This window comes from Monodelphis domestica, chromosome 4 (genome assembly GCF_027887165.1).
Source record: "Monodelphis domestica isolate mMonDom1 chromosome 4, mMonDom1.pri, whole genome shotgun sequence".
NCBI lineage: Eukaryota > Metazoa > Chordata > Mammalia > Didelphimorphia > Didelphidae > Monodelphis > Monodelphis domestica.
The window spans coordinates 444,100,030-444,127,100 of NC_077230.1; the positions used below are offsets into that span (position 1 = coordinate 444,100,030).

General features: G+C 62.2%; 5 protein-coding genes across 9 annotated transcripts; 2 read left to right on the top strand and 3 right to left on the bottom strand.

The window, feature by feature from the left end:
* Positions 1 to 82: 82 nt before the first annotated feature.
* Positions 83 to 4,658, top strand: MED25 (mediator complex subunit 25). Of its 2 annotated transcripts, XM_056796807.1 has the most exons (18): positions 83 to 570; positions 656 to 701; positions 947 to 1,071; positions 1,164 to 1,262; positions 1,391 to 1,511; positions 1,595 to 1,751; positions 1,846 to 1,976; positions 2,059 to 2,146; positions 2,236 to 2,429; positions 2,634 to 2,765; positions 2,842 to 2,927; positions 3,009 to 3,066; positions 3,231 to 3,338; positions 3,432 to 3,653; positions 3,737 to 3,808; positions 3,897 to 4,130; positions 4,251 to 4,431; positions 4,519 to 4,658. In XM_056796807.1, the coding sequence occupies exons 1-18, from the start codon at positions 191 to 193 to the stop codon at positions 4,617 to 4,619; spliced, it is 2,535 nt and encodes an 844-aa protein (XP_056652785.1). In that variant the 5' UTR covers positions 83 to 190; the 3' UTR covers positions 4,620 to 4,658. The 2 variants fall into 2 exon arrangements, with proteins under 2 accessions (XP_056652785.1, XP_056652786.1); XM_056796808.1 differs by lacking the exon at positions 3,737 to 3,808.
* An 89-nt stretch (positions 4,659 to 4,747) lies between these two features.
* Positions 4,748 to 7,648, bottom strand: PNKP (polynucleotide kinase 3'-phosphatase). Its single transcript, XM_056796813.1, has 16 exons — positions 7,471 to 7,648; positions 7,346 to 7,392; positions 6,985 to 7,245; positions 6,831 to 6,910; positions 6,690 to 6,747; positions 6,497 to 6,604; positions 6,353 to 6,424; positions 6,183 to 6,231; positions 6,025 to 6,092; positions 5,847 to 5,939; positions 5,662 to 5,758; positions 5,510 to 5,571; positions 5,301 to 5,410; positions 5,135 to 5,222; positions 4,998 to 5,059; positions 4,748 to 4,907 (listed from the first exon to the last, which is right to left on the bottom strand). Exons 1-16 carry the CDS (start codon positions 7,613 to 7,615, stop codon positions 4,787 to 4,789), a joined length of 1,521 nt encoding a protein of 506 aa, XP_056652791.1. The 5' UTR covers positions 7,616 to 7,648; the 3' UTR covers positions 4,748 to 4,786.
* Positions 7,649 to 7,785: 137 nt separating this feature from the next.
* Positions 7,786 to 11,203, bottom strand: AKT1S1 (AKT1 substrate 1). Its single transcript, XM_056796814.1, has 4 exons — positions 11,084 to 11,203; positions 9,389 to 9,792; positions 8,771 to 9,003; positions 7,786 to 8,668 (listed from the first exon to the last, which is right to left on the bottom strand). Coding segments are annotated over exons 1-4 (783 nt in total). The 5' UTR covers positions 11,086 to 11,203; the 3' UTR covers positions 7,786 to 8,524.
* Positions 10,191 to 16,544, top strand: TBC1D17 (TBC1 domain family member 17). Of its 4 annotated transcripts, none has more exons than XM_056796809.1 (17): positions 10,191 to 10,322; positions 11,406 to 11,515; positions 11,813 to 11,914; positions 12,039 to 12,131; positions 12,664 to 12,787; positions 13,344 to 13,551; positions 13,636 to 13,747; positions 13,838 to 13,999; positions 14,120 to 14,248; positions 14,323 to 14,426; positions 14,620 to 14,714; positions 14,796 to 14,912; positions 14,989 to 15,089; positions 15,261 to 15,360; positions 15,644 to 15,741; positions 15,815 to 15,931; positions 16,015 to 16,544. In XM_056796809.1, exons 2-17 carry the CDS (start codon positions 11,495 to 11,497, stop codon positions 16,357 to 16,359), a joined length of 2,028 nt encoding a protein of 675 aa, XP_056652787.1. In that variant the 5' UTR covers positions 10,191 to 10,322; positions 11,406 to 11,494; the 3' UTR covers positions 16,360 to 16,544. The 4 variants fall into 4 exon arrangements, with proteins under 4 accessions (XP_056652787.1, XP_056652788.1, XP_056652789.1 ...); XM_056796811.1 differs by lacking the exon at positions 10,191 to 10,322 and having other exon boundaries at positions 11,288 to 11,515; positions 16,015 to 16,101; positions 16,185 to 16,544; XM_056796812.1 differs by lacking the exon at positions 10,191 to 10,322 and having other exon boundaries at positions 11,290 to 11,515; positions 12,039 to 12,113; positions 16,015 to 16,101; positions 16,185 to 16,544.
* Positions 16,545 to 16,621: 77 nt separating this feature from the next.
* On the bottom strand, positions 16,622 to 20,524 carry IL4I1 (interleukin 4 induced 1). Its single transcript, XM_007492645.3, has 8 exons — positions 19,815 to 20,524; positions 19,692 to 19,736; positions 19,384 to 19,598; positions 19,051 to 19,163; positions 18,769 to 18,970; positions 18,457 to 18,525; positions 17,538 to 17,674; positions 16,622 to 17,454 (listed from the first exon to the last, which is right to left on the bottom strand). Exons 2-8 carry the CDS (start codon positions 19,702 to 19,704, stop codon positions 16,683 to 16,685), a joined length of 1,521 nt encoding a protein of 506 aa, XP_007492707.2. The 5' UTR covers positions 19,705 to 19,736; positions 19,815 to 20,524; the 3' UTR covers positions 16,622 to 16,682.
* Between the last annotated feature and the right edge of the window lie 6,547 nt (positions 20,525 to 27,071).

Below are 27,071 nucleotides of genomic sequence, written 5' to 3' on the forward strand. Positions count from 1 at the left end.
CATACGGGGCGCGTGCGCGATCCAGAGAACATATAACCCAGCCAAAAGGGGCTATGGGATGACGCGTTGCCGAGCAACCATCTTCCTCGGTGATCCTCTCTCAGGTTTCAGGGAGCACCGTGGGACCAGCCGCCGCCAAGCGGCTGCAGCCTGGGCGTGTGTCTCGGGCAGGCATCTGCCCCGCTCAAACATGGCGACAGGCGAGGCCTTCTGTCACTCAGCAACCGTCCACGTGAGTGGCCCCTCCTCCCCGCGATTGGCCCGTGGGGCGCCGGCTCCGTTCAGCTCGCCCCGCACCAACATGGCCACCACGCCTGCGTCATCAGGGGCGCGCCAGGAACGGCGGCGCCTTGGCGAGGGCGCCGGGAGGGCGGCCGCGGTGACCGCGGGAGGGGAACGAGGCGGCGGGAGCGGAGGTGGCCGAGCGGGTCTCGGGATGGTGCCCGGGGCTGAAGGCCCGGCCCGCGCCGGCGGCCTGGTGGCCGACGTGGTCTTCGTCATCGAGGGCACTGCCAACCTGGGGCCCTACTTCGAGGGGCTGCGGAAGCACTACCTGCTGCCGGCCATCGAGTGAGTGCGCGTGCGTGCTGACCCCCCTTTTCCCCGGGGACCCAGGGACCCTTGACCTCTGATCCGACCGCTTCTCTTCATTCAGATACTTCAATGGGGGCCCCCCCGCAGAGACCGACTTCGGAGGAGACGTGAGGAAGTGGCAGGGGACGGGGGAGGTCCTGGGACCAGCCCAGGAGTTGGGGGACTGAGCTCCAGGGGGAGGGGTGGGAGTTCTAGTTCCGGACCTTGGTTCTTGGGAGCAGAGGAGGGGCAGGGCTGGGGCGGGCCTGGAATGGTGGGGTATCTCGGAACCTTGGTCCTGGGGGCAGGGCGCTCCCTTGCCCAGGGAGGGTGAGCCTAGTCGCTGTTCCCCTACTTCCCCCGTCTTCCGCAGTATGGGGGTACCCAGTACAGCCTGGTGGTGTTCAACACCGTGGACTGCGCCCCCGAGTCCTACGTCCAGTGCCACGCGCCCACCAGCAGCGCCTACGAGTTCGTCACGTGGCTGGATGGCATTCAGTGAGTCCCGGGCCGGGGCCGGGGCCGGGGCCGGGGGTGGGGGTGGGGGTGCGGGCAGGGGAGCAGCCCACCGCCTTGTGTCTCTCTCGCAGGTTCATGGGGGGCGGAGGCGAGAGCTGCAGCCTCATCGCGGAGGGGCTGAGCACAGCTCTGCAGCTTTTCGATGACTTCAAGAAGATGAGGGAGCAGATGTGAGCTGGGGGCGGGGCTAGAGGGTGGGGCGGGACAGGGGCGGAGCGGGCATCTCCTGGGCTGGGCCTTGTTGGGAGCGGGACGCGTTTCCTGGCCCCGCCCTGCTGAGGCCCCGCCGTCTGGGCAGAGGCCAGACACACCGGGTTTGTCTCCTGATCTGTAACTCGCCCCCGTACCTGCTGCCGGCTGTGGAGAGCACCACGTACTCGGGCTACACCACGGAGAGCCTGGTGCAGAAGATCGGCGAGGTGAGGGCGGGGGCGGGGCGGGGCGGGGCGGGGGCGGGGCTCTGCGCCCTGGGGGCGGGGCTGAGCTCTGTGTGCTTCCCCAGAGAGGCATCCACTTCTCCATCGTGTCCCCACGGAAGCTGCCAGCCCTGCGCTTGCTGTTTGAGAAGGCGGCGCCCCCGGCCATGATGGAGACGCAGCCGGCAGATGTGAGCCAGGACCCCCGGCACATGGTGCTGGTGCGGGGTCTGGTGCTGCCTGGTGAGTGTCCCGGGAAGGAGGGAGAGGCCCAAGGGGAGCCCAGGGCACCCCCAAACTGTCTGGACTTACTGTCTTTTATGGCCCTGCTCTGTAGTCGGCGGAGGTTCGGGGCCCGGATCCCTGCAGCCGAAGCAGCCCGTCCCACTGCCTCCAGCACCCCCTCCTGGGGCCTCCCTCTCTGCAGCGCCCCCCCAGCCACTGCCTCCCGTCTCCCAGCCTTACCAGGTATGGCCTGCCCCAGCTCTGGGAAGTGGGGGGAGAAGGGCAGGCAGGGCCGTGGATGCCAGGGCTGTGGCTCCCCTTCTAGGTGCCCAGTAACCTCAGTGCTGCCCAGGTGGCCGCCCAGAATGCCGTGGAGGCTGCCAAGAGCCAGAAGGCAGGATTGGGCCCTCGATGTGAGTGTAAAGGAGGGAGGCCCCCCCGTCAGGGAGGAGGACGGGCGCCCCTGCTCCCTGGCTCTGCAGCTTGTTTTCTCCCCCGGCAGTCTCGCCCATCAACCCTCTGCAGGCAGCAGCTCCGGGAGTGGGCCCTCCATTCAGCCAGGCCCCGGCCCCTCCACTACCTCCTGGTCCTCCGGGGGCTCCCAAGCTGCCTCCGGCCTCCCAGCCCAACCTGGTGGCAGCAGTCGCCCCTGGGCCCGGGCTGGCCCCGTCTGCCCAGCCTGGAGGGCCCCCCATGGTACGTGCCAGATCTGTAACATCCGCCCCGGGTGTCTTTGAGAGACATCTTTGGGTGTCTTCAAGCCTGCTTACTCCCCCAGTTTCCTGTGAAATGTCCCATCCCCTCAGGGGCCCCACACCCTGATTCTGGCAGCCAGCCAGCCCTGCCTCCCTGGGGCTCCACAGCTAACCCTCCTCTACCTGGCGTGTCTCTCGTGGGCAGGCTGGCCCCGTGGCCGTGGCCGGAGTGAGCGGCCCGGCCTCGGCTCAGCTGGGCGGCCCAGGGCTCGGAGCGGGGCAGCAGTCCGTCACCAACAAGGTCCTGGCATGGAGCGGCGTTCTCGAGTGGCAGGAGGTAGGGAGGCCAGAGGGACAGACGGGAGGAGCTTGGGGGGTGTCTGGGCCTTGGTGACATTCCCTGCCCTTCCCAGAAGCCCAAACCGGCCTCGGTGGATGCCAACACAAAGCTGACAAGGTCGCTGCCCTGCCAGGTCTATGTGAACCAGGGGGAGAACCTGTGAGTGTGGGGCCTGGCTGGGGACAGGGGTGAGCAGGGGAGGGGGGGTCCAGGACCCCATTTCTGCTCTCTTCTCTGCAGGAAGACGGAGCAGTGGCCCCAGAAGCTAATTATGCAGCTCATCCCACAGCAGCTGCTGGTGAGAGACGGGCCTGGGCCTACTCTTTCCCTGCCACCCCTGCAGCCCTCTCCCAAGGTCCCCTCCCAGGACCCCCCAATAGCCTCTGCTGTCCGTCCTCGTCCCTCCTCCCAGGGCCCCCCTACAACCCCTGCCATCGGTCTGTCCTCGTCCCTCCTCTGCAGACCACCCTGGGCCCCCTATTCCGGAACTCGAGGATGGTCCAGTTTCATTTCACCAACAAGGACCTGGAGTCCCTGAAGGGCCTGTACCGCATCATGGGCAACGGCTTCGTGAGTGGCTGGGCTCCCAGGCCGGCGGGGCGGGCGCTGGGTGCCGGCGGGGCTGGCCGGTGCCCCTGACCCGCCCCCTCCCCGTGCCCGCAGGCCGGCTGCGTCCACTTCCACCACACGGCGCCCTGCGAGGTGCGCGTGCTCATGCTCCTGTACTCGTCCAAGAAGAAGATCTTCATGGGGCTCATCCCCAACGACCAGAGCGGCTTCGTCAACGGGATCCGCCAGGTCATCACCAACCACAAGCAGGTGCAGCAGCAGAAGCTGGAGCAGCTACAGCAGCAGCCCCCCCCACCGCAGCCGCCCCCCCGCGGGGTGAGTGCCGGCCCCCGCCTGGGAGCCTGGGTCAGGGCAGGCCTTGGAGGCCCGGCTCCTGATGCCTTTCCTTCTCCCTACAGATGGGGGGGCCTGTGGCCCCCCCCGGCCTGGGCCCCCTCCTGGAGGAGCAGCAGCGGCCCCCTCAGAGCCTGGTGAGGCCTCGGCAGGGCCCCCCCAGAGCCCCCCGGCTGGCTCAGAATGGGGCCCCCTGTGACCCGCCTCCTCTTGTCGCCTCTACAGCTCCAGCTCCGCCAGCCTCAGCCACAGCCCCCAGGCGGGGTAGGAGTAGGAGTGACAGGGGCGGGTGGCCAGCCTCAGCCTCCCCCCGGCCCTGCCCAGCCCCCTCCTGGAGGCCCCCCCCCAGGGGCCCCCCCTCCTGGAGCTCCTCCTCCTGGGCCTCTGCTGCGGCCCCAGAACCCAGGTGCCAACCCCCAGCTACGGAGCCTCCTGCTGAACCCGCCGCCCCCACCGCCAGTGAGAGGGCCTGAGAGGGCAGGGAGGGTTGGCCGTGGGCCTGAGGGGATCTGGGGGGGGCCAGAGTCCAGCCTCAGGCCGGTACCCAGGGGCCCTCTGTGTCTCCTTTCTCTCCTCTAGCCCCAGGCAGGGGGGCCGCCGCCCCAGGCCTCCCTTCACCATCTGCAGCCCCCAGGAGCCCCAAGCCTGCTGCCTCCCTCTCACCAGGGCCTGGGCCAGCCACCCTTGGGCCCTCCCTTGCTGCACCCTCCACCTGCTCAGCCTTGGCCGGGACAGCTGCCCCCTCGGGCCCCTCTGCCAGGTGGGGGAGGGGCTGGGCACACGGGTGGGGGGTGTCTGGGAGCTGGGGGGGGGCAGGGTCTGACCTCTGCCCGGCTTCTCCATTTAGGTCAGATGCTCCTGAGCGGAGGCCCCAGGGGTCCAGTCCCCCAGCCTGGCCTGCAGCCACCCAGCGTCATGGAGGAGGACATCCTCATGGACCTCATCTGAGGGTGCCCCCCGGCAGCCCAATAAAGCTTCCTCGTCCCAGCTTCTGCTCTGGACTTGTGCTTGGATACAAGGGGCCCAGCAGGGGTTTTGGGGGGGGGGGAGACGGCCGGGCAGGAAAACCAGGGAGGTGCTGGGAAAATAACTTTTATTGGGGGTCTGGGGTGGGCTCAGCCCTCGGAGAACTGGTAGTACAGGGCTTCGTGCTGGGCATCTGCGAAATGGGGGCGAAACGGGATCTCCAGGATCTGGGAGAAGCCTTCGGCCAGAGAGGGGGCGACAAACTGCTTCCTGGGGAGGGGGGGAAGGAGTTGGGTCGTGTGGGAGCCTCCAGCTCCCTGGGGATACCACTGTCAGCCCCCCCCTCCCCCCTGGGGTTACCTGTAGCTGAACATGACCATGTCCGACACTGGGGGGTGCGGGGAGCCGATCATCTCTCGGAACTGCAGGGAGAGTCAGAGTCAGAGTCGGGGCCGCAGTGAGGGCTAGCATCGCCGCAGGCCCCGGCCCCTCCTTACCCGATTGTTGTGTCTGGCCAGCTCCAGCGAGGCGATGAAATAGAAGCATCTGCAGGGCACCCCGGCGTCCTTGGCACAGGAGATGTACCTGCCAGGGGGAGGGGGAGGTTGAGGGCCCCCGACCCCTTCCTGCGGCCCCCCTTCTTCCTCAGCCCCACCTGGGTACCTGGCCCGGCTCGCAGGGTCGGGGTTCGTGTTGTCCACTACGGCTCGGCCCCCGGCCTTCAGGGCCTCTGTGCACACTGCCACACACTTCTGCCACGAGCCCAGCGTGTCCTGGGGGGACGGACAGGAACTGAGCCAGGCCTCCCCCCAAAACAGCCGGAGGCTCTGCGGCAAGGGAAGGGTCCCGGTGGCCCCCTGGCCCCCACATACCCGGTTTGCATAGACGTAGCCTGAAGACACCAGGTGTTCCTGGAGGAAAGTGGATTTCCCGGCTGCAGGAAGGGTCAGAGACAAAAGTCAGGGCTGGGGGTGTCTGGGGGAGCCCACGGGGATGGGGCAGCGGGAGTCAGAGGCCACCTCACCAGCAGGGAAGCCAACAGCCACGACGATCTCGGGGCCAGGGCCCACCAGCGGGCCGGAGGGGGGCAGGCATGGCGGGCCATCGGGGCTCAGTGTTCTCTGCAGGGATGGGAGAGGGATGAGGCCGGGCTCTCCGCCAGGCTCCCTTGGTTCCACTCCCGCCCCTCTGGAGTGCCCCCAGCCTCACCGGGTCAAACTCTGGAAGCTCGAAGTGGACTGGAGCCGAGTTCAAGAAAAACTCTTCCGGGGTTGAGAACCGCAGACCGAGGTTCAGGGCAAACTGAGGGAGGGAAAGAGGCTGCTTCAGAAGGCACATCCCCATCCCCAAGAGCTGGGGGGAAGGCTGGGGAGAGGGCGCCCCTCACCAGCCGGTCTGCACAGGAGAAGTCCTTCTTCCGGCGGGGAGCCCAGTTGGCTGGACGGCCTGCGGCATCTGAGGACAGAAGCTGGTGTGAAGCCCCTGCCCCGGGAGCCAGAGGGGCCTCGGGCCTCCCCTCTCCCCCCAAACTGCTCCAGGCCTCACCTCCCACATAGACACTGTCGGCCAAAGAGATTGGGACCCCCTCGTTAGCCTGAGAGAAAGGGGAAAGTGCTGAGTGGGGGTGGGGAAATGCAGGACTAGGGGGGCGGGTCCCAGTGGTGAGCGCCCCCAAACAGACTACCGCACCCCGCTCCCCCAGGCTGGGAGGGCACCTGCTCGCACAAGTGGTCCCACATGCCGGTCACTGGCTTCCGGTAGATGCCCGAGCTCGTGGCCACCAGCACCTACAGGGACAAGGAGGGAATGAAGACAAAGCCCCTCCCGGGGCAGCCCCACGCCCCAGCCAATCAGCCCACCTGGAAAGGCACTCCCAGGGCGGCCAGCACGGCCTCCACCTTGGTCTGGAAGTCTCCGGGGCGGAGTCGCCCCCGCCCGATGCCAAGCTGGTTGGTGAAGATGACAAGCTGTGGACAGGGAGGGAGCCGGGCTCATTCTGGGGGTCTCGGGGCCTCGGGGCCTCGGCCACCCCCCAGGCCTTGGGGACAGTACCTTGTAGCCACTGGCCTCGAGCTCCCGGAGCCGCTTGGGGATCCCGGGGAAGAGAATCCTGGTGGCAGAGGGAGGGTGGAGATGGCATATCGGCAGGCACCCCCCCTGGCCCAGGGGCTCCCCCACACCCCTCGACCTCACCTCCAATCCTCAGGGCCGGTGGGGAAGACCTTCCCTGACCGAGTGGTGATGAGGGTTCCGTCCAGGTCAAAGCCGGCCACCTGCAGGCACACAGCGTTGGGACCTGGGGTCGAGGGGGTCCCGGAGGCTCCCCCCAGAGGCCCAGGGCGCTCACCTTCTCTCGGGGCTGAACTCCAGGGGCTGTGAACCTCAGCAGGTGCCCGAGCTCCTGCCAGCCATCAGAGCAGCGAGGCCGCTTCTTGGGGGGCGCCTCGGGGCTGCTGGGCCGCGGTTCTGGCTGTGGGGAGTCCGGAGCCCCGCGCAGAGTCAGCGGATACAGGCCGTTCACCAGCAGCAGCGTCTCCCCGATGGCCAGCTGTGCCTGGGAGCCGGGGCCCAGCAGGGTACTCCCGGCAGTGGAGGGATTCACGCCCAGCTGAAGTGGGTGGGGCCTGCGATTAGTCCCCGCCCCGCCCCCCAGCCCTCCTCTCAGGCCCACCTACTGACCCGGCCCCCGCCCAGGGCCGCCCGGGTACCTGAGTCACCATCACGATTTGAGATTCTGGGTCCACGATCAGCTTCACTAAAGGGGGAGGGGAAAAGAGTTGATGCCCCGTCCCCTTAGAGCCCCGCCCTCCGAGCCCTAGGCCCTCACCCCCACCTTGTCTGCGAGAGCACTTTCGGTCGGTGACTCGAGTAAGTGGACCCCGGCCCAAAACGAGGCTGTGGCCCGCCGGGGGGAGCGGAATAGGAGGCGGCCCTCCGGGCGGACTGTGAAGCCACAGGTAGGGTTCCGGTGTCGCCATCTGTGATCCCACTGTAGTCGCCGGAAGTCACGCCCAATACGTCAGAGCGTGACCGGAAGACGGCACAGGGCAAGGTCCAGCCTCATTGACCCGCCCCTTCTCTTCTGGAGGTCAGGTTGCACCCACGACAGAAACGTCCCTCACCCCCATCCCGGAGAGCAAGGCCATGGTCAAAGTCAAACTCTTTATTCGCAGGCATTCCCCTGCCCCTTCCCCACCCTCACATGGGCTGGCAGGGCCCTTTAAGGCATGTGTGGGAACGGGGGCTTAGTAAGCCCCTAGGGCGAGGGGCAGCTGATTGGCTAAACCCTTCCCGGTACAGGCCAGGGGCGGGCAGCGTCATCGGGCAGATACTGATGCAATTGGGCCACCCCCGAGGTAGGCGGGATCACGACAGGGAGGCTGTAGTGTCAAGTCGGGGCTTCCCTTTCGTACGGACTTTTCCCCGTAGAGCAGAGCCACTGGTAGGTCAGGCGTTGATTGGATCCTCTCGAAGAGGAGGGGAGGGCCGAAAGGAGCTAAGGCTGCAATTGGCCAAGTGCAACACCAGGTTGTGCCAGTAGCTGATTGGATGTTCCCTCACCCTCCCCAAAAGGATTTCCGAGAAGGGAGTTTAGGATTGGCCAGGACCTGTAGATGGGAGGGATTAATAGGAAACTCAAGGAGTGGATTGGATTCTTCCATTACCCTCCCCCCGCAAGAAAAAAGCAGGAAAACACGGCGCCTCCGGAGGAAGCGAGGGTGGGGCAGCGAGCGGAGCCGGGATTGGCCTGGCCCGGGCATGCCAGGGGCAGGGCAAGAGGGCAGAGCCGGCCCAAATTCGCTAGGGGCAGGGATGGGGGAAGTAAAGAAACGGCAGGGTGGGGGATAGGGGGTGGGGAGCGGACAGGGGCAGGCGGCGCTCCCAGCTCAGTATTTCCGCTTCAGCTTCTGGAAATCGCTGGTGTTGAGGCGGGGCCGGGGCAGGTCTCCGAACACCTGAGAGCCCTCAGCTTCCCGCAGGACCAGCGCCTGCATGCTGGCCGCGATGCGCTCCAGGTCTGGGGAGGAGGGCTGTGGGTAGAGGGGCAGCTAGTCAACTCAGCGCCACGGTGACCCCCAGGCGACCGCCCGACCCCACCCCCCACCCCCGTCGGGGCCCACCCCTCCACTCACCGGCCCATTCTCCTCGTCGGAGGACCTGGTCTCCGTTCTTTTGTCCTTGAAACCCCAGACAGGCACGGACACTGGCAGGGACTTGGCGTACTGCTGGGGGGCCTGGGTCACACATGACAGAGGGCCAGGGGGTGCCTCTTCGCTCAGGCTGCCATCGTCAGTGCTCTCTGGGTCTGACTCACAGAAGGGGGGCAGGTCCTCGTGGGCAGTGTCTTCATCCATCACAAAGAGGCCTGAAGGAGGGCAGGGGGTCACAGTGGGTCAGCCCCAGGCCCTCGCTAGTCCCTTGTAGCACATGAGGAAAAGGCCTGGAGACACCATAATTCCCCTTTCCAACGGTTTCTTGAAAGCCTCCATGGAGGAACTCCCAAAGCTTTTCATCCCATATTCACATAGATAGAAATTGTTAGGAAACTTCCTTACATCAGGCCAACAACACCTGCCTCACTACAAATTTCAGATCAGCGTTCCTAGTTCTGTCCTTTGGGGCTAAAGGCAAGTGGACTCCCTCCTCCTTCCTCCACCCTGCAGACAGCCAAAGGAAGCTCACCAGCACCCTCTCCCTTCACCCCTGCTAATTCGGATGGTCCCAAGTCCCCTTTCTGGCTCATTTCTCACCTCCATTATCTCCCACTCCTATCCTGCTCCCTGATGTCTCTGTTTCTGTTTCCTCCTCATCCTCATTGACCAAGTCTTCCTCCTCTTCCTCCTTGTCTTCTGACCTCAGGGGATGAGGAGAGCTCCTTGGGCTGGGGGCCTGGGGCTCTGGTGCAGGTGGTGGAGCAGGGGGTCTGGCGGCAGCAGCCCGGTGGGCCTGGGCTATGTCATGTAAGCAGCGCCTTGCAGCTTCAGCCAATGCACCCCGGCCATGGGCAGCATAGGCACAGGGGCCCGGCCGAGGTGGGGGTGGGGGTGCAGCTGTCAGCAGCACCAGCTCTGTACCTGTCTGTGCCCGAAAACGTTCAGCTGCCCCCACCACAGCTTCCCATAGTTCCTCAGGGCGCCCGGATGCCATCCACGCCCTGGGGGAGAAAACAGAAGGGGTGACCCAGGCAGAAACCATCGGAGCAGGTCTAGTATATGGAAATTCCAGTCTCCCCCACCCCTTTATTAACAGGAAAGAAAAGGAATTGAAATGAGACCTGCAGAGGCTGTTTAGTCCAATCCCCTTCTTTTACGGAAAAGGCTCCGTAGGCTCAGACAGGGTCCTGGCCAGGCTGTCACCCCGTCACTTAAGACGCTTGGGCAGAGTCCCCAACACTGCCATGGGGGGAGTAACAGAGGCCAGAAGCTATCACCCCAACCCAAGGGCTGGTGACATAGAATGCCTGACGGCAAGGGTTTCAGGGCAGGGACAATCCAGGAGGACTGCCAGGAGGAGGGGGAAAGCGACAGAGTTCGGAATCGCATTCAGATTTCCTCCTAAGAGAGGACCCCCTCCAAACCTGCCACAAGTTCCCCCAGTTTGGAGATGGAACAGTTGCTCAGCTCCGCCCTCCACGTGGGAAAACAGGAAGTCCCTCCCCTTGTGGGCGGTACAAGAAGTTCAGAGGTAAAAATCTCGATTCTGCGAGGGGAGGGAAGAGTCAATCCCGTCCCTCCACCCCCGTGGAGAAAAAGGATGTCCCGCCTCCAGGGGCGGGGAAAGGCTTAGCTGTGTTTGGGAGGAGGGGGGAAAAAAAAAAAGCTGGAACCGGAAGTCCCGCCCTTGCGTGGGAGAGGGGGAAACGCTAGCAGTCGGACCCCAGGCCGCCCACCCCCCATCATCCCGGCGTAGGATAGGGGTCTGGCGTCGGAAAGGTTCCGGGCCAAACCCCGGGGCCTTGAGCTCCCTGCCACCTGGCACCCTCCTGCGAGGAGGGCTGTGTTCTCTCCACTCGCTTACCTCGGCCGGGCTCCCGTCTCCCTGCCTCCCTCCCCGCCAGCTTTCGTTCCTCCCCAGGCGTCAGCACCGCTGCCGCTCACGTGCCTGTGGCCAGCATGGCGGGCCAGGCGCCCTCACAGGGCATGGCGGCCTCGGCGTCACTTCCGCCCGGCGCCAGCCTCGTTGGAGCGTCTCTGCAGCCTACCCTGGTTCTGCAAGGAGGTGCCCCGCCCTGCCCTTAAGCATCATGGCGGCTGCGTGGTTTTTATGTCTCCGCCCCTCGAGGCCCATGGCACCTTCGCAACAGACCTTAGAGCCAAGAGCGGCTAGTCCGCCTTAGACCTACGGGCATGGCCCGGGACACCATGGCCACAGCTTTCCTCTGGCTGACTCCCGCTTCCCTTCCTCCCCCCACTTCCTAGCACGGAAGTGGCCTGCCCCGCACTAACATGGCGCTCACAGCGCTGCGCAGCTCGCTCCCTTCAAAGATGGCCACCCTGCTAAGGCATCCCTGGGCGCGGGGGCGGAAAAGCCGGGACACGTGCACGCGGCTTGGCACCCTCAGTCTTTGTTTACTAAGTGCGGGGAGTCCACATGACGCGCCGGCGCACTACCCACTCTGGCCACCACCTCCCCATTGCGTCTGCGCGGGGAGCGTCTGCCTCGCCCCTGGCCCCCCCCATCCCCCCCATCCTTCTCCCGATTCTGTTCACTGGGTGGTTAGACCCATTGGAGGCTGAAGGCAAACGCTACCATTTCATCCTCTTCGAGGGGAGGCCCCACCCGCCGGATATGACGTAAAGAGGCTATCTCCGGAGGTGGAGCGAGCTAGGGGAGTGGCCTCGACCCTAGCTGCGACTATGGAGGAGTCTGGCTACCGGGTAAGAGGTGACGGAGATCCAAGAGATCTCCGGCCCGACCCTTCCCCCTTTTCGAAACCTGAGTCCTGCCCTTTTCTGCTCTTCTCTGAGTACCCCCACCTGGCCCCCCATCTCAGCGCATGCGCCTTCCCCGGGCCCAAACCCTAGGTAAAAATTGCGTTCGCGTCTCTCGTTTTTCCGCGCATGCTCCCCCACCCTGATGCCGCCTTCCTGGCAGTGCGCATGCGAGCCTTTCGCCCTGGGGCGCCTGCCTCCCCCTCTCCTCAGCCTCCTCTTGAGTCCCACCCCCGCTCGTAGGTGGTGTTCGAAAAGGGCGGCGTGTTCCTGCACACGAGCGCCAGGGGGCGGCACCAGGACCCGGGTTCTCTCATCGCCGGCGTACTGCGCCTGCTCGAGAAGGTGAGCCCGGGCAGGGGGGCGTGACCCGAAGGCGGGGCGGGGCCTCTTGGGTAGCCTTCGTGGGAGGGGCAGGGTGGAATCAGTCTCGCCTTTTATCTTCTTACTTGCTCTTCCCCCCACCCAGGACAATGATGTCATCCTGCATTGGGCCCCCCTAGAAGAGGCCGGAGACTCCTCCCACGTGGTGTTCTCCAGAAAGGCGGGTGCCCCGCCCCCGGTACCCTCTGGGTCCCCCTTCGCCGGCCTGATTCGGAGATCCCCCTGTATTCAGAGTTTCTCTTACCCTGGACACATTTGCGTTCTTTTCCCCGTGTATATTCCAGGTCCTCCTCTCAGGACGTTTTGGGGCTCCCCTCCCCAGTGTTCAGGGACCCCCAAGCTTTTAGGCTCTCTCCTATCGGAGGACAAATTCAGGATCCGTGTCTCCTGGTGTTTATTCGGAGGTTCTCTTCTAGGGCATGTTTAATCTCTCTGCAAGAGATGTTGAGGCTCTGAGTCCCCCAGGGCACATTCAGGGCTTCCATCCTCTAGGAGAGATTCAGGGTTCCCTTTCCTTGTGCTCCTCAGCTGGCATCATTCCCCAAAGGGTCGGGAGCAGATTTGGGCTCACATTCGATGCTCTCGATGTTTGAGGCCGGGTTCTACTTCACCATCTGTCCAGTGCCACAGGTTTGGGCTGCCCTGCTCCGGGCAAGAGGCTCCAGGACAGAGACAGAATCCTTGGGGTTCATTATCCCTTTTCACCACAGGAGCCTGGTGGGGGAGACCCCTGCCCTTCAGAGGAAGAGCCAACCTTTGACCCCGGCTACGAGCCCGATTGGGCTGTGATCAGCACTGTGCGCTCCCGGCCGCGGCCCCCCGAGCCTGCCCCGTGTAAGTCTGGCTCCCGCGGCCCGGCAAGACCCCGATCGGGGCTGGCCAGGACGTGGGCCCTGACGTGGGGATGGTTAGAGAGGAGGCCGAGCGGGAGGGGAATCGCTTACACGGGAGTGGATGGTTCCTGAGGAAGTTGGAGGGACGGTGAGGGTAGGACGGGGCAGGCTGAGTTTCTGAACCCAGGAGGGGCGTCACGGTAGGCATGCCGGGGTGGGGCGGAGGAAGCCACCAGAGAAGAGAGCGTTTTAGGGTGGTAGGCCTGAAGCGAAGGAGGCAAAGCACGTTGGAGCAGGGACAAGGGGGCTGAGGGAGCTGGGCAGTGACGAGGGCGGCCCCACGGTGGGCTTGGATCAGCCCTTCAGGAGGTGGGGAGGGCACAAGCCAGCTTGCAGAAGGTTGGAGGCTCTGGGTGATGAGGAAAAGAGAAATCCCCTTTCAGATTGAGGAGAGAGGGTCGGAGCCCCAGGAAGCTTCCTGGGGGGAGGAAAAGCAGGTGAGACCTGGGCACGTCCCGTTGTCCCCCAGCCCCAGCAGACTCGATCCTTCCCTCCAGCTGCAGGGTCAGGCAGCTCCCGGGGCCCCTGGGCCTTCTCCGTGAGCCTGGGGGAGCTGAAGTCGATTCGGCGCTCCAAGCCAGGCCTGGGCTGGGCGTACCTGGTGCTGGTGACCCAGTCCGGAGGCTCCCTACCGGCTCTCCACTTCCACCGAGGGGGCACCCGGGCCCTGCTGAGGGTCCTCAGCCGATACCTGCTGCTGGCCAGGTGAGTGTTGCCCGGGCCGCCCTCGGGTCCCGCCTTATCCTGCTTCCCTTGTCGTTCATCTCCTCATTCTCTTCTCCGCCTCAGCTCCCCCCAGGACTCTCGGCTCTACCTCGTCTTCCCTCACGACTCCTCAGCCCTCTGCAACTCCTTCCATCACCTCCAGCTCTTTGATGATGACAGTTCCAACTTGGTGTCTGTGAGTGGACCAGGACCGGAGCGGGGCCCGGAAGAGGGAGTCGCAGGGGTGGGGCATGCCGTGACCGTCTCTCTTCTGCCCCCTCCTCAGCGTTTCCTCCAGGACCCCTATGCAGCCACCTTCGGTGGTTTCTCGCGGGTGACCAACTTTTTTCGAGGAGCCCTTCAGCCTCCCCATGATGGGCCTCCACCTGGCCGCCCAGAGGCCCCTGACGATGAGGAGCCGGAGCCTGGCTTTGAAGTCATCTCCTGTGTGAGTGCCTGGAGGTGGGGAGAAACAGTCTCTGTGGCCCAGGGTGGGTGGGCTGTCCAGAGGGCCTTGTGTGAGCTGTAGCTGCAAATTGCCTTCCCTCCCCACGCGGGGCCAGCGCAGGTGGAGCTGGGGCCCCGGCCAGTGGTGTCCCGGGGGCAGCCTGTGACAGAGGACGTGTGGGCCAGACATGTGGGTCCTGACGGGCAGCTTCAAGATGTTGAGGGACTCAAGGCTCAGATCTTCTCAGGGGTGAGTGGTCAGGGCTCCGGGGGGCTGGTGGAGCCAGGAGCATGTGGGTGACCGCTCCGTCCTCCTTTCCTTAGGGCCTGTGCCCGGCTTTGAGGAGAGAGGCCTGGAAGTTTCTGCTCGGATATCTCAGCTGGGAGGGCTCGGCCGAGGAGCACAAGGCCCACGTCCGCAGGAAAACGTGAGTGCCAGGGCATTGGGACCCCGAGGCTTCCACCCCTCCCTTTCCCCCAGGAAGGGCCTGGGCCTGGACGCCTGCAGTGTTCTTGGCCCTGTCCGGGGGGCCTCGAGGGGCTGCTGCTGCTGCTCGCTTGTGGAACGAGCTCCGAGGCCAGCCCTGATCCTCGCTCTCCCCGCTTTCCCGGTGGGTTCAGGGACGAGTATTTCCGCATGAAGCTGCAGTGGAAGTCCGTGAGTCCTGAGCAAGAACGGAGGAACTCGCTGCTTCACGGTTACCGGAGCCTCATCGGTCAGTGCCGGGCCGGGCCACCGGGGAGGGCCGGGGGCCGGGCGGCTCTCGGACCTGACCCTCCTCTCGCTCTTCTCCCAGAGCGGGACGTGAGCCGCACTGACCGCAGCAACAAGTTCTACGAGGGGCCGGGGAATCCGGGCCTGGGGCTGCTCAACGACATCCTCCTCACCTACTGCATGTACCACTTCGACCTGGGTACGTGCGGGGCCGGCTCTGGGGCGGGGCGGGGCCGGGCCGGCTCGGGGTGACCCCTGGGCTCGTGCGCTTCCAGGTTACGTTCAGGGGATGAGCGACCTGCTGTCCCCCATCCTCTACGTCACTCAGAACGAGGTCGATGCCTTCTGGTGTTTCTGCGGCTTCATGGAGCTCGTGGTGAGAGGGGATGCCCCGAGGGCGGGGGGGGGGCTCTGGGGACGCCCCGAGGGCCGGGGGGGGGGCTCTGGGGACGACCCGAGGGCCGGGGGGGGGGCTCTGGGAAGGCCTCGAGGGCGGGGGGGCTCTGGGAAGGCCTCGCTGGCTTCAGGCGCTTCTTTTTGCCTCCAGCACGGAAACTTTGAAGAGAGTCAGGAGACGATGAAGCGCCAGCTTGGGCAGCTCCTGCTGCTCCTGCGGGTTCTGGACCCGCCACTCTGCGACTTCCTCGGTAATCACAGCGAGGCCAGACGGGATGGGGGCGGGGCGGAGGGCCAAGGCTAGCCGAGGACGGCGCACGCGCTCTTCCCGGGCTTCATCCCGGGTGCCCAGCCACATCCTGCTGAGCTGTGGGCTCAGGCAGAGGCCCGGCCCAGACCCTCCGCTTTGCCCGAGGCTCCACGGACGTGCCTGGGTCTCCTGGGGAGGCCGCTCTGCCTTGGGGCCCCTGAGCCCGGGAGTGGGCGGCCCGGTCCGGGTGGGAGAAGCCACGGGCCTTTGCTGCCTCCCCTCAGACTCCCAGGACTCGGGCTCTCTGTGCTTCTGTTTCCGCTGGCTGCTCATCTGGTTCAAGCGCGAGTTCCCCTTCCCCGACGTCCTGCGGCTGTGGGAGGTGAGCGGAGCCCCGGCTGGGAGGCCGAAGGGCCGGCGAGGAGGGCCCGGCTGAGACCTCTCTGCGCCCGCAGGTGCTGTGGACCGGGCTCCCCGGCCCCAACATGCATCTGCTGGTGGCCTGCGCCATCCTGGACATGGAGAGAGACGCCCTCATGCTGTCCGGCTTCGGCTCCAACGAGATCCTCAAAGTGAGCCCTTCCGCTCCTCTGCTGCTCCTCTGCGCGCCCTCCGGCCCCCGGCCCGGGCTCACAGCCTGTCCGTGTCTCCTCAGCACATCAACGAGCTCACCATGAAGCTCAGCGTGGAGGACGTCCTGACGCGCGCCCAGGCGCTCCACATGCAGCTGACGGCCTGTCCGGTGAGACCCAGACCCCGAGCCCCCGGGCCGCGTCCCGCTTCCCGGACCCTCCCCTCACTCTGGCCTCTGCCTCTTCCCCCCAGGAGCTGCCCCACAACGTGCAGGAGATCCTGGGCCTGGGTCCAGTTGCAGCTTCCGCCCCGGGCAGCCCCTCGCCCTCGGGTTCCCCCCTGCCCCTGTCCCCCAGCCCGGCCCCCGAAGTCCCGTCCCCTGTTTCGGGGGGTCATTCGCCCACTCCCCAGCCTGACAGCAGCCTAGAAATCCTGCCCGAGGGCTCGGGGCTAGAGTGAGCCCCAGGGTCCCGCCGCACCCACTCCCCGCTGCCCCGGCCCCGTCTCCCCCGCACACGCACTTTACCCCTCCCCGTGTCACCAAAGCTCGGACCCCTGCCCCGGGACGGGGGGCGCCCCTCTCTGCCCATTAAACGGGTCACTTCGATGCTCTTCCTGGCTTTGCTGTGTCGTGGGCAGGAGGCACTGGAGAGGGCCAGGGGGCGCCGGGCATGAAACGGGGAGCGGGGACCTCGTTCTACAAATCCTTTAATTGGGTCTTTCCGTCGTCCGTGCCCAGGTGCCGGGCTCCTAGGCGGCCTCGTGGATGCTCTGGGCCGCCCGCAGCCCTGACTTGATGGCCCCCTCCACCCAGCCGTGGGGGAGCGCCGTGTACTCCCCGGCGAAGTGCAGGCGGCCCTCGGGCCTCGTCCAGTCCCAGGGCTCGCGGGCTCGCTCGGGCCGGGGCCGAGGGGGCTGCATCACGAAGCCGCCCTGGCTGTGGGGATCCTCCGCCCAGCGCTTCACGGCCCCCCGCCCGTCCCAGAGCCCGCGGACCTTCTCCCCGTGGAGGGCGACGACGTCCTCCAGGGCCAGGCCCAGGGCCTCGTCCTCGGCCAGGCCCGCGAAGGTCTCTGTGGCGTCAGCCCACGTGTAGGAGGCGAGGAGGAGGCCCCCGGCCTTCCCCCCAGAGCCCTGCGGGTAGTAGAGGGTGCGGGCGGGCCGGTCGGTGTTGGAGTGCCCCCCGGCGATGCCCTCGTCCTCCCAGAAAGCCTCGCGGAAGCCCAGGAAGACCTTGGTGGCCGGGACGTAGTGGATGTTGCGGAGGGCCCGGCGGAGAGGCGGGGACAGCGGGGGCTGGAAGCGGATGCGGCTCAGGGCCGGGGCCGTGGTGGCCAGGAGGACGCGGTCTGCGGCCAGGGTCAGCGGGCGCCCGGGCCTCCGGAGGTCACGGTAGAGCACGGAGGCGCCTGTGCCGTGCTGGGACACCTCGAGCACGGGGGCCTGGAGCAGGACAGGGCCCGACAGGGAGAGCAGGAGGGCCCGCGGCAGCTGGTCCCAGCCGTCGCGGATGCGCCAGTACCTGGGGGAGATGCAGGGGCCGGTGGGGGGCGGCTCCGGCCCAAGGGCCCCCCCGGCCCCCCGCGCCCCCCACCCCGTAGCTACCTGAGCCGGTCGTTGAGGAGGCTGTGGGCCCTCAGGGCCTCGGTGAAGCTGAGCGAGAAGAAGCCGTCCTCCGCCAGCACGTCCCCCAGCAGGTGCACCGCGGCCAGGCTCAGGTTCCCTTCCCCCACGAGGTAGTCCTGGGTCAGGGGTGGAGAGCGGCCATAGGTCGGGGTGTCAGCCCTCAGCCCCCCTCTCCCCAGGCCACGGGGGCCACTCAGGCCTCCCCGCTCTTATGACTTGCTTTAGGGGGCAGCTGGGTGTCTCAGTGGATGGAGAGCCAGGCCCAGGGTTGGGAGGTCCTGGGTTCAAATGTGGCCTCCGACACGTCGCAGCTGTGGGACCCTGGGCAAGTCACTTCACCCCCATTGCCCAGCCCTTCCCACTCTTCTGCCTTGGGACTGATACACAGGATTGATTCTAAGGCGGAAGGTCTTTGAAGGCCTCAAGCCTGGCGGCCCTTTACTGTCCAGGGAGTGGGCCCAGGAGCAGGTCTGAGGGAGGATCTGAATTTGGGACCTCCTCTCTCTGTAACCCGGGGCTCTGGGCCGGTCCCCTTCCTTGGAGCCTCCACTTCCTGCCTGGAAAATGGGCCTGCGGCTCCCAGGGGCTCCCTGCCTCCGGGGCTGCTGGTGTAGGTGGTGCTTGGCAGCTTGTCCCCCCCCCTTCCTCCCCTGCAGTGGTGGGTCAGGGAAGACCCTGTTGCGAGTTAACTAGGACAAAACCTCAGTCTTCTCCAGGAAACGGGGAACAGGGCCGGGGCGTTTTAGGCCCTTCCAGCTCCGGAGCTTGGAGCATCCTCTCCCTGCCTTCCCCCCCCCCTCCGACTCCAGGAAAGTGGGGGACCCGAACCCTGTTACCACCGCTCCTGGCCCACAGACTGAGGGGCTCCCCAGGCGGCCAGGCCTCTGCGCCCACTTACCAGGAGGGAGTAGCTTTCAAACTTCTTGATCATCTGAGAGCAGCCCAGGTGCTTGAGGTCCGAGAGGGCCTAGGAGTGGAGAGAGGAGACTCGAACCCGTGTCTCAGATCCAGGGCTGCAGAGGCTGGCCTCCCCGGGTCTCTAGCGTCCTGGGGCCAGAGTGTGGATGAGGACCCCCGAGCCCATGGGGGCAGCAGGGCTCCCGGGGGGGCGACTCGGAGCCGCAGGGACTGGATTCAGGGTTGGGTTTAGCCGCTGACCACGTCTGGCCGAGGCCGCTTTCGGGGACCGGGTCCTCGGCGTTCTGCCTACCTTGTCCAGGCCCATCTGGTAGATGGCCTCCGGGGCCCGGCCTTCCTCGGAGGGCCGCAGCGGGTAGCCCAGCTTCTCGGGCGCCCGCTCCACCACAAAGTTGCGAAGCTTCACCCCGTTGGCCTCGGTCCACGCGTTCATGTCATACTGAAGGAACGGGGCCAGGGGGAGGCCGAGGCGGGCGCAGAGCCGCAGGAGGATCCTGGGGGGACACGAGCCCTGCAGTCAGCCGCTGGGGAGGCCGAGCGGCGGAGGCCGGAACGGGGGCCGGGCCGCACGTACCGGTGGCTCGACGGGATCCTCATGGCCCCCAGCTCGCCGGTCCAGCCCGTCTTCTCATCCCTGTGCGTCAGGATCCGGCCTCCCACTCTGTCGCTGGCCTCCAGCACGGTGACCTGGAGGGGAGACGGGCCTCGGTCGGGCGCTGCAGCCCGGCTACAGGAAAGCGGTCTAGAGCCCGGAGCCCGGCCGGCCCGGCCTCCCAGTTGGGGTTCAGGGAGGAGGAGAGGCTTAGAAGTCCCCCAGGTGGCCGCCGTCGGCCTTTGGGTTGGACGTGGGACTTCCCGACAGCCAGCCCCGGGGAAGCCTCCAGCCCGGGCTGCCTGCCTCACCGACCTTGTGCCCGGCGTCCTCCAGCACCTTGGCCGCCACCAGCCCGGCTATGCCAGCCCCCACCACTGCCACGTGCTGGGGGCGAGTGGTGTGGTTGAGGCCCCGGGCCACCAGGTCCATTAGCTCCCCGTAGTCCGGGTCCAGGAAGCACTTGAGGAAGGGGTCGCCGCCGGCCTCGGCTTCAGCAGCTCTGGCGAGGTCCAGGAGGAGGAAGAGGCCTGGGGAGGAGAGAGCCGGGGGAGGGGAGGGGAGGGAGGAGGGGGTGCCGCCCCCCGCCCCAGCCCTGGCACGGGGCCCCCCCAGATACTCACCCCACCAGCGCATGGCTCGGAATGGAGGTACAGACGGAGTGCGGGCTGAGGAGGAAGGCACAGCCGTGAGCCCCCTGCTGCCTCCCGCCTCCCCCTCCTCTGGGCCCTTCTCGCTGCTCTCACCTGGCACGGCTGTGGGGCCTCCGGCTCTCCCGACGCTCACGCTGGACTGGAGCGAGGCTCTGCCCTGGGAAGGCTGAGCCACTTCTTGGGAAACCAAAAGCCTCGCCCAGATTTGCTCAGGCTCCACCAGGGTCAGGGAGGAAGGAAGTGGCGGCTTTGGGGGGGTCTGTAGACGGCTGCCCGGGACTTTCCTCGTCTCAGCTGGATGGGCCAATGGGAGCAGGACCCGATCGGGCAGCCTCGGGCTCCTTCCTTTCTCCTTCCCCCCTTTCTGAACCCGACCCTTTCTTAGTACCTGTTCTAAGAAGAGCAGCAAAGGCTGGGCATTTGGGGCTAAGTGACTCGCTCAGGGTCCCGTAGCTAGGAAGTGTCCAAGTCTAGATTTGAACCCAGGGCCTCCTGGCTCCAGGCCTGGCCCTCCGTCTCTTCCCTTCTCCCCTCCTTTTATCTTCTCGTGGCTCCTCTCTCTTTCCCTGTTACTCCACTCCATGCAGTTCCCTTCCTCCTGGGTGCTCCCTCCCAACCTCGGGCGCCTTTACAAGAACCATTGGGAGGCCGCAGGGCTCTCGACATCTCAGGCTCAGCCTCGTTCTTCTTCGGTCTCCCTCAGTCCCTCTCTGGGGCTCTCGGGCTCCCTTTGTTAATAACAACAGCACGGACTCCGAAGACCCGAAAAGGGGGGTTATCAGAGACTCGGGTTGATGACAGAAGACAAGAAGGGCCAGGAAAAGAGGCCGAGTCACTGACCGGGCAGTGAGAGATGCGGGAGTGTCCTTCCAAGAAGAAAAATGACATGAAAACAGTTGGCAGGCAGTGGAGGTGGCGGCTGGACAGGAAGAAGTTGGTAATGTATCAGTGGGATCAGATCGGCCCGTCCCAGGGCCCGGAAGGACTTGGCTAGTCACCAGTCAGTGCTCTCTGAGGAAGCAGGAAAACCAGAAGATGCCCCCCAGGACCAGGGAACAGCCAATGCCACCTTGACTTTAAAAGAGAGAGGAGGGGGCAGCGGGGTAGCTTAGTGGATGGAGAGCCAGTATTGACTTCAAGACGGAAAGTCAGGGTTTCTAGTTAAAAAAGAGGAGTCTGCAAAGCGTGATCCAATTTAGAACTTAACTTAAAGGGATGGCTAGTGAATCATAGAAAAGGAAGCAGCAGTCACAGCGCCAATGTAGATCGCCCCTTCCAGAATGGACCATGAGGTGAGTGGAAGCATCAACGCTTGCAGCTTAGGGAGGAGGTACATGAGCACCAAGTCCAGCTTCACTGCACTGGAGGCTGGGTAATGACAGCCATGCCTGAGCTTTTTTAAGTTTTTCAGAGAGAAACATCTCCCTAACCAGCTCCAATCTTATCCACAAATGTTTTGTTTCTCTTTTTTAACCCTCACCTTCCATCTTGGAATCAATACTGTGTATCAGTTCCAAGGCTGAAGAGTGGGAAGGGCTGGGCAATGGGGGTGAAGTGACTTGCTCAGGGTCCCACAGCTGGGAACGTGTCGGAGGCCGCATTTGAACCCAGGACCTCCCATCTCTGGGCCTGGCTCTCCATCCACTGAGACACCCAGCGGCCCCCCAGTTTGTTTCTCTTTTAAATAATACCAGGGGATCCCCAGCATTAATTGGAGTCCCCGGCACATTGTAGACACTTAGTAAATATTGCCTTGAAAACTGTGGGAAGAAGAATGTTTATGTCATCCTTAAAGACTTGACAAATATCTCATGAGGTCCTCATAGCAGTCCCAAGAAGTAGGTATGATTGTCACCTGTTTTATGTTGAAGGAAACTGAGGCAAACAGGTGACATGATTTTCCTAGTGTCACCCCTGGAATTGTCTAAAGAAGGAAGGAAACAACCATTTGTTAAGCACCTACTGTGTGTCAGACACTGCTAAGCTCTTACAAATATTTCATCTGACCCTCACAAGAACCCTGGAAGGTGGATGCTATTATCCTCATTTTCCAAATGAGGAAACTGAGGAAGTGATTTACCAGAGTCACACCGTTTGGAAGTGTCTGAGGCTGATTCGGACTCCGGGCCCAGCGTTCTATGCATTGGGCCACCCTACCTCAGAACTGCCCAATAGGCCAAGGACAGTAATTGGAGGATTGTCATCCTAGTGTTCGACAGTCATAAGCAATATTCAATCCATTGAGGAAGCTCCTCCAGATAAGACTAAACGGCTCCCCGAATCTCCAGAGTGGCAGCTGGCCAGCGCAGGGGGGCTTGGACACATTTGTGGGTGTCTGTGGCAACAGATGGCATCATCACAGGATGCAGGTGATGGAGGTGGAGGCCCCTGAGGGGATTTCCTTGAGGTTGGAGCTGGGCTGCTGTGGCAATCCCTTAAGCCAAAAGGATTTGAGAGATGACGAAGAGCAAAAGGAATTCTATATTCAGAAACCCCCCTTTTGTAGAGGTGACCAGAGCCGTGGCTTCTCGGTTCTCTTGTAGAATCCCTGGAACTGCCTCTGCTTCATTCTTAGCCTGCCGCCACCCTGATGCATTAGCCACCACTACTTCAGGAATGCAGGTGCCTCGGTGGGGAAGTAGAGTCAGAAAGACCCAAGTTTAAATCCGAACCCAGACACTTCTTAGCTGTGTGACCTGGACAAGTCACTTCACTCTGTTGGCCTTAGTTTCCTCATCTGTCAAATGAGAGAAAGAAATGGCAGACCTGTCTAGTATCTTAAGAAAAGCCCAAATAGGGGGCAGCTGAGTAGCTCAGTGGATTTGGAGATGGGAGGTCCTGGATTCAAATGTGACCTCAGACACTTCCCAGGTGTGTGACCCTGGGCAGGTCACTTGAACCTCATCAGCTACCCCTTACCACTCTTCTGCCTTGGAACCAATACACGGTATTGACTCTCTAAGATGGAAGGTGAGGAAGGGTTTAAGAAGAAACAAAAGTAAAATCCACCAGAATGGAACATAAATGGTACCAACTGCCCGTGTGATCCTTCCAGACTGATAAAGGTTTGTTTACACCTAGTTGATATTTTTTAACCCCTCACCTTCAGTCTTGGAATCAGTACTGAACATTGGCTCCAAGGCAGAAGAGCAGCAAGGGCTAGGCAATGGGGGGGTCAAGTGACTTGCCCAGGGTCACCCAGCTGGAAAGTGCCTGAGGCCACATTGGGACCCAGGACCTCCGGTCTCTAGGTTCTCCATCCACTGAGCTACCCAGCTGACTTTTTTAAAAAATTGTTTCAAAGGGCTGCTTTTCAGTTATTTTTCATTGTCTAATTCTTTGTGATCCTGCCAGACTGGTTTGCCATTTCCTTCTCCAGCTCATTTGACAGATGAGGAAACTGAGGCAAGCAAGTTTAAGTGGTTCAGGCATCAGGCGGGGTTTGAACAATGGAAGAGGTCTCCGAGATTGCAGACTGGGGCTCTATCCTTTGTGCCACCAACCACCCATTTACCAGGACACCCGGGGCTCTCAGTGCCGAGGCAACAGGGAATCCTGGGAATTTCCCTTCAGGAGAGGGATGTACGGAATCAGGGCAGGGAGTAAGGAAAGCTCCTAGGGCTTCCCTTCCGAGTGAAAGGTGGATTAGAGAAGGAAGAGCCACCCCAAGGCTGCTGCTAAACAAGGCCACCTGGGGAGACTGAGGCCTGGGGGTGAGGGAGGGTGAGGCCAGGAGTCCTGGTTGGGTTGGGTGTAGGGGATTGACTACCAGGAGAGCTCAATCTGTGAGGCCATTGTCATCGGGAGAGCTCTTGTGACCAATGAGGAGGGTGCTAGGGAGAGCCCAGGGACAGGGATGGGGATGACGGACCAGTAAAGGAGGCCGGGGGTGGGGGCATCAGCAGCTGCTCCCCATTTCTGTCTTTGTTCTGTTTAGCTTTCTCTATGATGCCCCCATCTGTCTCTGTCTCTCTCTGTCTGTCTGTCTGTCTGTCTCTCTCTCTCTCCCCCCCTCCACCCTGTCTATCTTTCTCTCCTCCCTCTCCTCTCTTTCTTCCTCCCTCCCTTTCTCTTTCTCCTGTCTCTCTCTTTGTCTCTCCCCCTATGTCTCTCTCTCCATCCCCCCTCTCTCTTTCTCTCCACCCCCCTCTCTGTCTCTCCCCCTCTGTCTGTCTGTCTCCCTCTCTCCCTCTCTCTCTCTCTCTCTCTCTCTCTCTCTCCCTCCCTCCCTCCCTCCCTCCCTCTCTCTCCCTCCCTCCCTCTCTCTCTCTCTCTCTCTCTCTCTCCCTCTCTCTCTCTCTCTCTCTCTCTCTCTCTCTCTCTCTCTCTCTCTCTCTCTCTCCCCTCTCCCCCCTGTCTGTCTTTCTCTCCATCCCCCTCTCTTTCTCTCCATCCCCCTCTCTGTTTCTCTGTCTCTCCCCCTCTGTCTGTCTGTCTGTCTGTCTCTCTCCCTCTCCCTCTCCACCCTGTCTGTCTTTCTCTCCATCCCCCTCTCTGTCTCTCTGTCTCTCCCTCTCCACCCTGTCTGTCTTTCTCTCCATCCCCCTCTCTCTCTTTCTCTCCATCCCCCTCTCTGTCTCTCCCCCCCCTCTCTCCACCCTGTCTGTCTTTCCATCCCCCTCTCTTTCTCTCCATCCCCCTCTCTGTCTCTCCCCCTCTGTCTGTCTCCCTCTCTCTCTCTCTCTTTCTCTCCATCCCTCTCTGTCTCTTCCCCCCCCCCCCACTCATTTTCTCTCCATCTCTTCGTGACTTTCAGTGGGGCCCAAAGGAGCGATATTAGAGAAGTGGGTGGATGGGTGGGGAGGGAAGTACATGGTGGTTCCTTCCAAAGTTCAGAGGAAGCCGGGAGAATCCTAAAAGTGCTCACTTTGGGCTCTGAGGGTGATTCAAAAGCACATGATGTGCATCACCAGGATTTCCAGCTTGGCCTCAAAAAAGCCCGAGGGAGCCCAGGGAGCTGGAATGGGCCTTGGCCAAACGTCGCATTCAGGGGGGAGGCAGAAGAGGCAGAGCTGGGGCTTCACGCCTTGGATCTCTGGCCTTTTGCCCCTCAGACACCTAGAGGTCTTCTCTTCCTCTCCTCATCCCTTTGGCTGGCTCCCTCTCGCGTGCCTCAGGAGACCCCACCTCAAGACATAACCTGATCTTAGGGCTCCCCTCCAGAGACCCAAACCCCTCTCTGTGTGCTTCACAGTCTTGTGATGGAAGAGGGAAACAGGTAGCAGGAGAAGCTTGCAGTGATGGCAGAAGCCCCCGAACTAGAATCGGAGAGTTGGGGACGCCATGGGGCCAGAGATGCTGGAAGAGACCTCGGCATCCTCCAAAGGGCTGGGTGACATGTGAAGACACAGACAGGAGAGCCCGAGATGAGAAGGCCATAGGGCAGAGACAGAAGAGGGCTCGGAGGCACATGGGGAACCACCCAAGGGATCGGGGAAGGGGCAGAGACAGAGAAGTGGAGATGGCAGCAGAAGCAGAGAGACACAGAGGGGAGATAGAAACCAAGAAAAAGAAGAGGGGGAGAGAGAAAGAAAGGGAGGGAGAGAGAGGGAGAATAAAGGAAAGATGGAAAGGGGGAGAGAGGAAAGAGAGAAGGAGGAGGAGGTGATATCTGTTGTTTTCAGTCCTGGTCAGCCCCTATTTGGACCCTACGGTCTAGGAAGAACCTTGATGAGCAGGGTTGACTAAAGGAAGTGACCAACCTTGGCGGAGGTGGGAGCTGCCTTCAAGGGCTGTCATGTGGAGGAGAATTCCACTTGTTCTCAGTGGGCAGACCTGGGAGGTTGCCAAGAGGACACTGAGGCTGGATGTCCCGAGAGGTGCCAAGCTAAAGGAACCAATGTCAGCCCACTGAGGTGATCTCTGAAGGGCCCCTCTCAGGGAGCTGACTTGGGCCCTTGAGGAGAAGACTCAGGGCCTCTCATAAGGAACTTGAGATTTAAAGCTGGAAAGGGCCAGAGGTCACAGAATCCAACCTCTTGATTTGACATATGTAGAAACTGAGGCCTGACAAAATGAAGTACCTTGCCCACATTCCCCCAGGTAGTGTCAGAGGTGGGATTTTTTTAAGAGCAAGAATTCAGATATCACTTCTTTGGTCCTTTCATGGTTCAGCGCAGGAGTTTCAGAGTTTCGCAAAACATCAAACATAAATAGCCTCCAATGTAACAACACCCCCAAGACTTTCTGATGCTGACGTATCAACTGTATGAGCTAAAATTGAGCATTGTTTTACAGCAGTGTACCTGGTTCCGGTTGATATTTTAAAACTGGTTTCAACACACAGTACTTGAAGCATCCTTGAATCAATGAGACGAGAGCTAAAACAGTCTTTCATGGCCCCAAATAAAGGTGTCGTATTTCTAGCCAGGCTACTAATTTCTCTAACCCGCAGTATTTTTAACTGCTGAATTCTAGCTAGTGGCATTTCCATAAAAAGCCGTGAGATGCTCTGGGTATCGGCTCTCACCTAATGACTGTTTAAGCAAATACTCTCCTCCAAGTAATAATTCATAAAATTCCTATGACATTCAGTATGGCGTACCAGGAATATTTCTAATGGCTCTGCCCAAATGAATGATGTATCAAGGAGGAAAAAGACTCACTTTCCCATCAGGGATGTGATTTTCCTTTGGAACTGTAAACCTTAAAATTTCTTAGACTTATGAATGTTGGAAATTTCCCCATTGGGAAATTTCATACTTGAAAAATTTCCTACTGATAGTAAGAACTCTATTGGAATGTGAAACTCCTTGGCATGGGAGAGTCCTTCTCCTCCCTACTTAAGACTACTTTAGGACAGAAACCTTTTGCTAAACAATGGAAAGGGCTTTGACCTATGCTTAAGCATAGAACAGGAAGTTCTTTGAGTCATGATTGATTTTAGAATTGATACAATAGAGATACTTGGAATGACAGAACCAGGTCTTGGAACTTACAATCTCCACCCTACTCAGAGTAACAGGATTTAGGAAGCAAAGCAAAGATCAAGATTTAATTATTTGAGAATATGACCTTCAACATGAATATGACCTTCCATGTGCAAAGGAAACAGACCTCTGAGCAGTCCTGGGTTAAGCTAGAGCCACCATTGGCACAGGGGAGACATTGACAGTGATTGGTAGATGTGAGAACTGAGGTGACCCTCAGTTCTCACAGAACACAGGGTGTCGTCGAGTTCTGGACATGGAACCCAAAGGCCCAGATACCAGAAGACAGTGAGAAAAGTAGCAGCTTCTAAGGCAATCATGTCATCTAGCTCTTCTGCATGGGGCCTCTTTGTGTCGACATGTTCTTTAGTGCCTAACTTTCCCTTTGGGGCTGGATCTTCCTCAAAGCCATTAGCCTTCT

Coding starts and splice junctions, on each gene's coding strand:
- AKT1S1 (XM_056796814.1), bottom strand. Junction 9,004..9,388: donor AGGAGTGGGAGATAATGGAG/GTGAGAAATGAG, acceptor GCCCTCCTTCAG/GCCTCTTTGTGATGGATGAA. Junction 8,669..8,770: donor CCGACGAGGAGAATGGGCCG/GTGAGTGGAGGG, acceptor CTCTACCCACAG/CCCTCCTCCCCAGACCTGGA.
- TBC1D17 (XM_056796809.1), top strand. CDS start 11,495: ATGGAGGAGTCTGGCTACCGG. Junction 12,132..12,663: donor AGGCGGGTGCCCCGCCCCCG/GTACCCTCTGGG, acceptor TTTTCACCACAG/GAGCCTGGTGGGGGAGACCC. Junction 15,742..15,814: donor ACGTCCTGCGGCTGTGGGAG/GTGAGCGGAGCC, acceptor CTGCGCCCGCAG/GTGCTGTGGACCGGGCTCCC.
- PNKP (XM_056796813.1), bottom strand. CDS start 7,615: ATGGCGACACCGGAACCCTACCTGTGGCTTCACAGTCCGCCCGGAGGG. Junction 6,748..6,830: donor ACCGGCCCTGAGGATTGGAG/GTGAGGTCGAGG, acceptor CTCTGCCACCAG/GATTCTCTTCCCCGGGATCC. Junction 5,060..5,134: donor TGGCCAGACACAACAATCGG/GTAAGGAGGGGC, acceptor CTCTCCCTGCAG/TTCCGAGAGATGATCGGCTC.
- MED25 (XM_056796807.1), top strand. CDS start 191: ATGGCGACAGGCGAGGCCTTCTGTCACTCAGCAACCGTCCACGTGAGT. Junction 1,977..2,058: donor CCGTCTCCCAGCCTTACCAG/GTATGGCCTGCC, acceptor CTCCCCTTCTAG/GTGCCCAGTAACCTCAGTGC. Junction 2,147..2,235: donor GGCAGGATTGGGCCCTCGAT/GTGAGTGTAAAG, acceptor CTCCCCCGGCAG/TCTCGCCCATCAACCCTCTG.
- IL4I1 (XM_007492645.3), bottom strand. Junction 19,164..19,383: donor TGGAGGACGCCGGGCACAAG/GTCGGTGAGGCA, acceptor TCTCCCCTCCAG/GTCACCGTGCTGGAGGCCAG. Junction 17,455..17,537: donor CTCCTCAACGACCGGCTCAG/GTAGCTACGGGG, acceptor CATCTCCCCCAG/GTACTGGCGCATCCGCGACG.